This window comes from Artibeus jamaicensis, unplaced genomic scaffold (genome assembly GCF_021234435.1).
Source record: "Artibeus jamaicensis isolate MK-2021 breed Jamaican fruit bat unplaced genomic scaffold, CSHL_Jam_final contig_1015, whole genome shotgun sequence".
Lineage (NCBI taxonomy): Eukaryota > Metazoa > Chordata > Mammalia > Chiroptera > Phyllostomidae > Artibeus > Artibeus jamaicensis.
In genome coordinates this window covers 8,016,904-8,027,104 of record NW_026521194.1, presented here as the reverse complement: position 1 = coordinate 8,027,104, position 10,201 = coordinate 8,016,904, and the positions used below count along the sequence as shown (strand labels likewise).

The 10,201-nt window shown below is 57.7% G+C and overlaps 1 protein-coding gene across 1 annotated transcript; it reads left to right on the top strand.

Annotated features, from left to right (window-relative positions):
- The first annotated feature begins 1,751 nt into the window (after window positions 1-1,751).
- On the top strand, window positions 1,752-8,860 carry DES (desmin). The gene is made up of 9 exons (XM_037143429.2): window positions 1,752-2,436; window positions 3,386-3,446; window positions 3,565-3,660; window positions 3,811-3,972; window positions 4,122-4,247; window positions 4,650-4,870; window positions 6,102-6,145; window positions 7,782-7,864; window positions 8,053-8,860. Exons 1-9 carry the CDS (start codon window positions 1,859-1,861, stop codon window positions 8,092-8,094), a joined length of 1,413 nt encoding a protein of 470 aa, XP_036999324.2. The 5' UTR covers window positions 1,752-1,858; the 3' UTR covers window positions 8,095-8,860.
- The last annotated feature ends 1,341 nt before the right edge of the window (window positions 8,861-10,201 follow it).

Below are 10,201 nucleotides of genomic sequence, written 5' to 3'. Positions count from 1 at the left end.
TGGAACTCCCCGCCCACCTCATAAGCTTGTCTCTTGGGTAAAAATTAGACACTTAATGTGAAAGGGCTTTGAAAAGACAGCAGTAACAAAGCCCTTTATAGGTCACCTGACACATTCACACCCACCCCGGGGGTACAGCAGGGGTGCTGGAGTCAGACCCGTTCTGTAGCTCCCTGAGCTACAAAATGGGACTGATATTAGTTCCTACCTCATAGGGTCCTTGCAGAATTGGGGAACATGGGTGTTGAGTGCTCTGCAGAGTGGTATACAATAGGTGCTCAGTACACGTATCATTATTATATTTGTTACCTGAGCCTCTTCAAACAGCTGTAGGTTCAACATGGCGAGGCTAACATTCTCACCTTGTAAGGAAGACACAGAGAAGTCAAGGAGTCGTCTGCTAGTAATTAGTCCTGCTGGTGATGGGAGAGCTAGGGGAGGACCAGCGCTTTATTTCCAAGGTTTGCCTTCCAAAAGGGCAGGCCTGAGAGAGGCCTGTAGAGGGCCCAGTAGAGGTGTAGGGACAGCCAGTGTTCACGGAGAAGTGGGCATGTCCTTTGGGGACATGGGCCAGGGCCTCGCACTGAGGAGCAGGCCTGTGAAGGGATGGGCAAGCCTTCTGCAGAACTCCGTTCCCGCTGGGGGCTCAGAGCATTATGGGGGCGGGAACCGAGGGCGGCTCATCACCCCCAGCCTCCCTCCGCCTCTCAGGCCTGCTCCTCAGGTACGGCCGCCACCCCCCTGAGCGTCTCTCCTGCGCGCTTGTTTACCGGACCCTGCATTCTCCTCTATAAATACCAGCTCTGGTATTTCGGGTTGGCAGCTGCTGTTGCCAGAGAGATGGCTGGGTTGACATGGGGCCCCTGACAAAACACAAGCCCCTGGAGTGTGTGGGCGTGGGCGGTGTGCGTAGGGGGATGATTCAGAGAGGGCTGGGGTGCACACAAGGGGCAGAAGCCAGGTGAAGCTGGTGGTGGTGTGGGGGTGAGAGAGTGTTCTCAGGGACTAGAAACTGAAAGAACACCAGACTGTTGCTGGAAATCACCCTCTTGTTTATAAATTCGAGGCCCTGCCCTCATCGGCAGGAGGGGGGCAGGGAGGGCCTCTACTAGTCTAACGGGAAACTGAGGCTCCTAGCTAGCACGCAGGCGCAGCTGGACACACCTGAGCAGGCCAGCTCTGGCCGGCGTTGCTCTCTGTCTGTAGAGCCCACCCGCTCACACCTTCAGGCCCCAGAGACCCCCCTCCTCCTCTAGGTCTGGCTGGTCAGCTCCTGGGCTTTGAGGCCTCTGCTACCAGACAATCTTGAGAAAAAAGGTGACTTGGAGGCTTTCTTGGGAGCAGGCCTTGTCCTATCAGGAAATGACTCAAAGTCTCACCTTGGAGCAAAAAAGCAGACCCACAAACTAAATGGAAGCCTCTCCCACGCTCTCCCTGACCACCCCCAGGAGGAGGCAGGCACCCAGCGGCTGCCAGGGGCCTGCCTGGGGTTCCAGGCGGCTTGCTGCCCTGGCGAAGTTATCGAAGTTATCGGCAGGCCGGTCCATCTTCCGGACCTCCCAGGTTGGTCAGCCTCCCTCCGACACCTCTCATGAGCCCCCCACCAGCCTGCCGAGGGGCGAAGGCCTCTTGCGGGGGAGCTAGCCTCCCCGCCCCCACGCCAGTGGCCGCCCTTTCCTGGCAGGACAGCCGGATCCTGCAGCTGTCAGGGGAGGGGCGGAGGGGGCTGATGTCAGGAGGGATACAAATAGTGCCGACGGCCGGGGGCCCTGTGTCCCCTGCTGAATCCACTTTCCAGCCGGCCGGCCGCCTGCCCGCCGCCTCCTCTGCGCCGCTCAGCCTTGCCTGCCCCGCTACCATGAGCCAGGCCTACTCTTCCAGCCAGCGCGTGTCCTCCTACCGCCGCACCTTCGGCGGATCCCCGGCCTTCACGTTCGGCTCCCCGCTGAGCTCGCCCGTGTTCCCTCGCGCTGGCTTCGGCACCAAGGGCTCCTCGAGCTCGATGACGTCCCGCGTGTACCAGGTGTCGCGCACGTCGGGCGGGGCAGGGGGCCTGGGATCGCTGCGGGCCAGCCGGCTGGGATCAGCCCGCGCGCCCTCCTCCTACGGCGCGGGCGAGCTGCTGGACTTCTCGCTGGCGGATGCCGTGAACCAGGAGTTCCTGACCACGCGCACCAACGAGAAGGTGGAGCTGCAGGAGCTCAACGACCGCTTCGCCAACTACATCGAGAAGGTGCGCTTCCTAGAGCAGCAGAACGCGGCGCTCGCTGCCGAGGTGAACCGGCTCAAGGGCCGTGAGCCCACCCGGGTCGCTGAGATCTACGAGGAGGAGCTGCGCGAGCTGCGGCGCCAGGTGGAGGTGCTCACCAACCAGCGCTCCCGGGTCGAGGTCGAGCGCGACAACCTGCTGGACGACCTGCAGCGGCTCAAGGCCAAGTGAGAACCTAGTCTCCCAGAAACCCCTTTCCACGAGCCAGGGATCCTCTCCTGTCCCTCGCAGGGAGAAGGCCATCCGCCTGTGTCCCCTGAGCGGAGATGGACTCCACGTCTCTCTCTGCAACAGAGGCGTTCCCTTCGGGACACTCTGGGGTGGGAATGGGAGACCTGTGGACAGCCCCCTTTAAAAGCATCTTAAGACAATGGAGTGATGTTGGTGACTGTCAGGCAGGCAGATGGGTGGAGGAAGGAGGCCCAGGTGCAGTCAGAGGGGAAGGCGAGGTTGACAGGAGATGAGGAAACTGGGGCCAGCTTCAGCTTGGAAGGGCAGGGGGTGGGGAACCCAAGCCGCAGCTCTCAGCTCACCTGTGACGAGACCCTGGGGAGTGGGAAGAGCGGGGATCCCGGCCCCAGGGCCTGGCTGCGGCTGTGCTATGATTTCACAGGGAAACAGAGAGTCTAGAGGAAAGGAGAGAGAGAGGGGGCTGCAGCCCTTGGGAGGCTGAGAGGGCGGCCGGAGGGCTCCACGGGGCTCCCACTGCCAAAGGGCAGCGAGTGCAGAGTGAGTGCTCTTGGGCCCTGCTTCTGACCACCCAAGTGAGCAGGGTCAAGGCCCTGCCACCCAGGTCACAAACATGAATTGAGCGCCTACATGGGCCAAGCTGGGGCTCCGACCCAGGAACACAGGGGTAGATAAAATAGAAATGGTTCCTAATCCTAGGGAGGTCACAATCTGATGGGGACATAGACTTCCAGGGTGTGGCTCTCCGGCAGTGATGGAGCCACTTCCTGTCCCCTCCCCGGCTGGGCGGGGCCACCTGCTCCACTTGGCAGCAGCCAAGGCCTCCTTTCTCTGTCTGGCCCACTCTCTGGGCAGTGCCCCGCCCGCACAAGTCCTCCTCTCCAGGGCCAGGGTTATCCCCCCCGGCTATCTGTTCATCCCCACCAGGCTGCAAGAGGAGATTCAACTGAAAGAAGAAGCAGAGAACAGCTTGGCTGCCTTCCGATCGGTGAGCCCTGTTCAAACCCTGGCAGCCTTACCCCTCTGTCCCTCGGTGTGGCCCCTGGTCTCCCTTGGCCCTCCCTGAGTGACCAGGCACCCTCTCCCTCTCACTTGACCTCTCCCAGGATGTGGATGCAGCCACTCTAGCTCGAATTGACCTGGAGCGCAGGATCGAATCTCTCAACGAGGAAATCGCATTCCTTAAGAAAGTGCACGAAGAGGTATGCTCTGGGCCTCCTCCTCCTCAGGGGCCTTAGACACTGGTGAAAGCGGACAGAAAGGGGGAGAGGGAGGACGGTGTGGGGGTGTGACGGTGCCTGCTGTGTGGGGCCTGGTCGGGGACTGAAGCTCAGGTGCACCCCACCCTGCAGGAGATCCGAGAGCTACAGGCCCAGCTTCAGGAACAGCAGGTCCACGTGGAGATGGACATGACCAAGCCAGACCTCACTGCCGCCCTCAGGGACATCCGGGCCCAGTACGAGTCCATTGCGGCTAAGAACATCTCCGAAGCCGAGGAGTGGTACAAGTCCAAGGTGGGCAGCCTGGCCCCTAGCCCGCTTTGGAGGTGCTTCCAGGGGCTGCACCCAGGGGGAGGAGGGTGAACCTGGGTCTCCATGCTCCCTTGCCCACCCCGGCCTGCATCCTGCATCCTCCTCACCTCAGGGCCCCTCTCTGGCCTTAGGTGTCCGACCTGACCCAGGCAGCCAACAAGAACAATGATGCGCTGCGCCAGGCCAAGCAGGAGATGATGGAGTACCGGCACCAGATCCAGTCCTACACCTGCGAGATCGATGCCCTCAAGGGCACGGTGAGCCCCTGTCCACCTCGCCGGCCCGGCCCTTCCTGCCTGCAGCTCACACCCTTACTCTGTGACCTTGGGCCCATTGCATGCCCTCTCTGGACCTCTGTCTCCTCAAATCCACCACAGGGGTAAAAACAGGTGGGTTGCCAGCTGGGCTTTCAGGACATCATGAGGCGCCCACGTGGGGGCTGAACGGCAGTGCTGGCTTTTATCATCCCACTCTCTGAGCCCCCACACTGCACCCCGTTTGAGGTCAGGGTTCCCTGGGTCAGGAGAGTTCGACAGCTCCCCGACCTGACCATCTGGGCTTGCCCCCAGCCCTGAGGCTGTCTTTCCCCCATCCTGGACCCCCTGTGTCCCCCCCACTTCCCACAGCCTGACCTTGACTTGGGTGTCCCTCCCCTGCAGAACGATTCCCTGATGAGGCAGATGCGGGAGCTGGAGGACCGCTTTGCCAGTGAGGCCAGTGGCTACCAGGACAATATCGCTCGCCTAGAGGAGGAGATCCGTCACCTCAAGGATGAGATGGCCCGCCACCTGCGCGAGTACCAAGACCTGCTCAATGTCAAGATGGCCCTGGATGTGGAGATTGCCACTTACCGGAAGCTGCTGGAGGGCGAGGAGAGCCGGTGAGGGGCAAGGCAGGGCTGGCGGTGGGCTTCTGAGGGATGCTCCCCCCACCTCGTTCCTGCCCCGGCATGGACGGAGGTGGGGGACTCAGCATCACCTCAATGAGATCTAGAAACAATTTTATACAAGAAGTCACCACTCCACTAATTGCAGAGAGTTAATCAAGGCCACCTGGGTAAAATTCGTGATTTAATTAATAGCTTTTATAAAAAGAGAAATACAACTATTCCCTCATCTACCTTCAGGATTAAGAACCAGCAGCATAAAACCATGTTCAGCAAATGGTAATAAAATATTACTGCCAGTCAAGGGACAGATGAGAGCAAAGTGGGGACCAATGAGGCAGGAAAGGGAGGGGCAGACAGACAGCGACAGGGAGACACAGAGAGCCTTGGACACAGGCCAAGGGAGAGGGTGCAGGCTTGTGCACCGAGGCCGCACATGTGTGCACACGCGCACACACACACACACCTGTGCTGATCACAAAAGTCTCAGAATGACATGCTCAGACATGTCAACTCACCTCCGGACACCGAAAACAGCGTGCAGTTGGAAGGGGACCGAGGTCACCTGCTGGGGTGAAGGAAATGTTCTGTATCCTGATTAAGACTTGTGGTTACATGATGTAGACTATGATCAAACCCCTCCGATCGCACACTGAAGATCCATCCGTGCATTTGGCTGTTTGTAAACTTCAATTTAAAACAGGTCATTAACTCAAAATACACGATGCCCATAGACACTCATACAACGATAATATCACAAGTTTTTAAAAATCAGCAGACAGTTTAGATGTAGACTTACACACAGAACTCGGGTTTTATGGAATAGCACCTACATGGGACGACCTTCACGGTGGCCAAATGGCAGTTCCTGGAACGGGGCCTCCGGGGGGTGGGCGCACACCATGGATGTCCCCCAGAACTGCTGTTCACTCTCCTGCAGTGTCAGGACAAGAAGGACATCCCAGAGAACTGGAGAGGGCGGCGGGATTGGGGGTGTCAGTGTCACGTTAGAAGGTCTGAGGTGGAACGGGTGATCCTGCCAAAGGGACAGATCCTGGGACAGCTGAAGTTGGCCTTTGACCCCGTGTCCTGAGCAGTGTGACAGTGAGGGTGCTGGGACAGCTGAGGACAGTGTTCAGACAGGACCAGGGCTGGCTTGGGTAGGTGGTCACAGGGAGAGATGGGGCATCCTGACCCTTCAGGGGTTTGCTCTCTCCCCCTGCAGGATCAATCTCCCCATCCAGACCTTCTCTGCCCTCAACTTCCGAGGTGAGTGTGGGGGCAGGAACCTTTCATGGACACTGCCGGGGGGGGGTGTGTGGAGGATGGAACTGTGAGGACAGGACTGGGGTCGGGGAGAGAAAGGGACTGCTGTGGGGTCGGGGGAGGGGCTTAGGTAGAGGCATCTTGTGACAAAGAGGTCACTTTATTTTATTATCTTGTGGCATTGTGGTGACCAGTGCCCTGAACCTTCTGGGAGTATTGAACATCAGCAAACAGCTTCTGTGTCCCTTTTTAAAATGGGTATGAGAGAAAGAGAGATGAATTTGCTGTTCCACTTATTTATGCATTCATTGCTTACTTCTCATATGTGCCCTGAGTGGGGATCAAACCCACAACCTTAGCGTATCAGGACAGCGCTCTGACCAACTGACCTGCCTGCCTAGGGCCAGCTTCTGTTTCCTGATATACCCAAGCTTTGAGGGAACCAGGGGTGTCCTTGGGGGCCTAGAAGCGGAAGCATCTAGAACCATACCCCCTGGGCTATAAAGCGCCCACCCCCCATTGTCTTTTTTGCAAGTTGCCAGATGCTACCCCACGATGCTACCCCAACCCCTTTCAGCTGCTTGCAGGATACCTCCAGTTTGCTGGAGCGAGCGGTTGGATGTGCCTTTAAAACAATGAACCCAAATCTGAGCGCAGCCAAACAATTAGAAGAAGGTGCTCCCAGGGCTCGCTGCCATGCTGCCATTAGGAACATGGGGGTTGTGTGGCTTTCCAATCCTGGAGAACAGAAAAACACACTATAATGATACATTAGGAAAGAGAGTTGGGATTCTTGGCAGCTTCGCCTTTCCTAGATCAAACCATTTGTATCTTTGATGTTCATTTCCATCAGGAAAAAACAATACGCGCTGGCTCCTTGGAGTTCCAGCAGTCGCCACAGGCTGGTGGCTCGCTGAGGAGACTCACAGACAGACACTCTTAATGCCAGGGACCTAAGGGTGACCCTCCTATAAAACCCAGAACCTCTCTTTTTAGTTAGGAGTTTATACAGACACCGAGGGTGAGCCGTGCATTTAAAACTGCCTCAGGCTTTTTTTGAGATGAGTGGTCCTCTGGCCATGACTGGGCACGTATCACTGTCACCATTTCACAGTGAGGAAACTGAGGCACAGCAGGGCGTGCCATTGGCTACCAACACACTGAATCGATGACCGACTCCTGTGCATCTCTCTCTCACTGAGACTTCAAGTTGTTCCTCCAGAGTATTAAAGGGGCCGGGCTCCATGGGGCACTCTAAGACAGTATCTTGGGACTGGGGTTTGGAGTTCTAACTGTTGGGGTACAAATTCATGCAGGGCTGCCCTGCAGCCCGGAGCGGGAGGGGGAACAAGGAGATGTGTGGGGGATGGGAGTGCTGGGCGGCCTGGGCCTGCGGGGTCCTTCCCTCCTGAACCAGCTCTCACCTGGTTCCTGATCCCATCTCAGTCATGGGACTAAGCCTGTGGTCTGCAGAGCCACCTCCTGGGCTCAAGGGCAGGTGAGAAAGGCCTGCTGAAAACCGACCAGGTCCGTCTGGAGGGGGTGGAAGTCTTCCGGGCTCCACCCTAGGGAGGACCAGCCCCTGGAGCAGCCTGGGCCTGGACTGGTTGGGCTGAGCCTGCGGCCCGGTCTGTTCCAGAAACAAGCCCTGAGCAAAGGGGCTCTGAAGTTCATACCAAGAAGACAGTGATGATCAAGACAATTGAGACCCGGGATGGGGAGGTGAGCCGTCTTCTGGTCCCTTAGCCCTGGTGGGGGTGGTGGGGTGTGTGTGGGGGCCGTCAGCCAGGAGTTTTCCCCGGGACCGTGCTTGTGAGTCCCTGTCTGAAGGAGAAGGGGGTCCTGCTGTTCTGGCTGTGGCTCCATTCTCCTGCTGGCACTGGATTGCACCGGTTTCTCTTCCTCCCTAGGTCGTCAGTGAGGCCACGCAGCAGCAGCACGAGGTGCTCTAAAGCCAGAGACCCCTCTGCCACCAGAGACCGTCCTTGCCCCTAGACTCACCGCCCCCTGAAGCCAGCCCCTCTCACCCCAGCACGGTGCTCCCTCACGGCCTCTGACCCCCGCTCACCAGCCACCCCTTGTGGTCCCCACAGGGTGCACAGCCCATCCCTGCCCCACAGGGAGCCCCCAGCAGTGCGAGTCCTGGATGTTGGAAGTGAGCCAGCCTGGCTCTTGGCCAGAGCTGGAGTGAGCTGGGCAGGGCCCTGGCAGAGCCTCGGCAGAGCAGCGGCCCTGCCCCTCCACCTCCGTGACCTCAGGCCCTAGTCTCTGGCTTTGGAAAGGGACCCCCACCCCAGCAGGGTGTTGGGACCCACGACGGGGTGGACCTCCCCACTCCCTAGCCTGGGTCAGAAAAAAGAAAGGGCCTCCTCAGCAAGCTGGGTGGGTAACTGGGGAACTAGTCCCCTATGGAGACTAGGGGACATTAAATTAACCCCATAGTCCCTGTGGAGCCTGGGGGCACTAAATTAACCCCAGAATCCCTTCCACTCCCAAGGTAAGCTTAGAAAGCTGGGGCTGCAAGAGGGAACCCCCGAAGGTGCCAGATGTGGGAGCATGCAATTCAGAAGGAGAGAGGGTGGGCGAGATGCGGAGAGGGAAGGAGAGGAGAGAGGCAAGAGTGGTCTCAGGCAGGTGGCAGGGGCGCCCACCCCCTGCCCTGCCCCTCCCCCACTGCAGGGCTCGGGCAGAAACAATAAAGAGATAAGCACAAGCCTAGCACTTGTCCCCTGTTGTTGTGACGGCTCGGTCTCCTCTAGTGGCCCCTCGGGGCCCTGTCATGTCCAGCGATGGCCTGTGTGCTGCCCTCCTTCCCAGACAGTGTCCCCCAGGGCCTGTCACCCCTTCTGTTCCCAGAGCCTCCCAGACATTCTGTATGTGTAGCTTATGGGAGAGGGAGCTGGACGAGGGGTGTGTGTTGGGAGCCGCAAATACCTCCTATCGTCAGGTGTTTCCCTTGGGCCTCCACCCCCTTCAGATCCTCAAAGCCCAGGGACACCCCATGCTCCTCTCTCTGAAGGTCACAGCTGCGCCCAGAGTGAGCAGGGCTCCGCCCCGCTCCTTCCTGAAGGAGGCTTGCAGCCTTCCCATGAAACCTGCTTGAGCGCCTTTCATGCACAAGGGCCAATTCAGGAAAAACAACAGTGTTAAGAAAAATGAAAAGCTTTATCCTATTCTTGGAGAAGACCCAGTACTCTAAAGATGTTCATTCATCCTTCATTAATTTATCATTTTGTTTAAAGATTGTATTTGTTTACTTTTAGAGAGGGGAAAGGAAGGAGAAAGGGAGGGAGGGAAACATCGACGTGTGGTTGCCTGTCACATGCCCCCTACTGGGAACATGACCTGCAGCCAAGGCTTGTGCCGTGACTGGGAATCAAACTGGTGACCCTTTGGTTCTCAGGCCGGCACTCAATCCACTGAGCCACAGCAGCCAGGGCTAGTTTATCATTTTAATGCAATGCTATCTCAGTTAAAACACTAAAGGGAAACTTGGGGGGTGGGTGGATTGGGAGAGCCTGGAGGGAAACACAGGACTTATGAAAAGAAAATGAGAAGTTGTGGAACAGCATTCACACCAGTGTGTCAGGGTTTCTGTGGGAAACCTCCGTGATTCAGCACAGAGCCGGGGGTGCCGGTGGGGAGCTGTGGGGGACGGGACGAAGGCCGTCTCTCCTCGCTTCTCCCAGAAGTACATTCCAGGTGGATCAGTGAGTCAGGAAGCCTGCTGGCTCGGTGCAGGTCTCCGGCTTCCTGCCACTCCCCAGGGATTTAGGGATTTCCCTTCAGAGGTGGGAAGAGAGTAGAGATCGTGAACGGTAAATTCAGACTGTCTGTAGGTGAAATAAATATAATGGGGTTTTAGTGTTAAGGTGCCTAGTCTGATGTTCCTAAATTGCTTTTTAAAGAAGATTTTATTTATTTATTAGAGAGGGGAAGGAAGGGAGAAAGAGGAACATCAATGTGTGGTTTTCTCTCCTGTGGCCCCTACCGGGAACCTGGCCTGAAACCCAGGCGTGTGCCCTGCCTGGGAATGGAGTCAGCGACCCTTTGATTCGC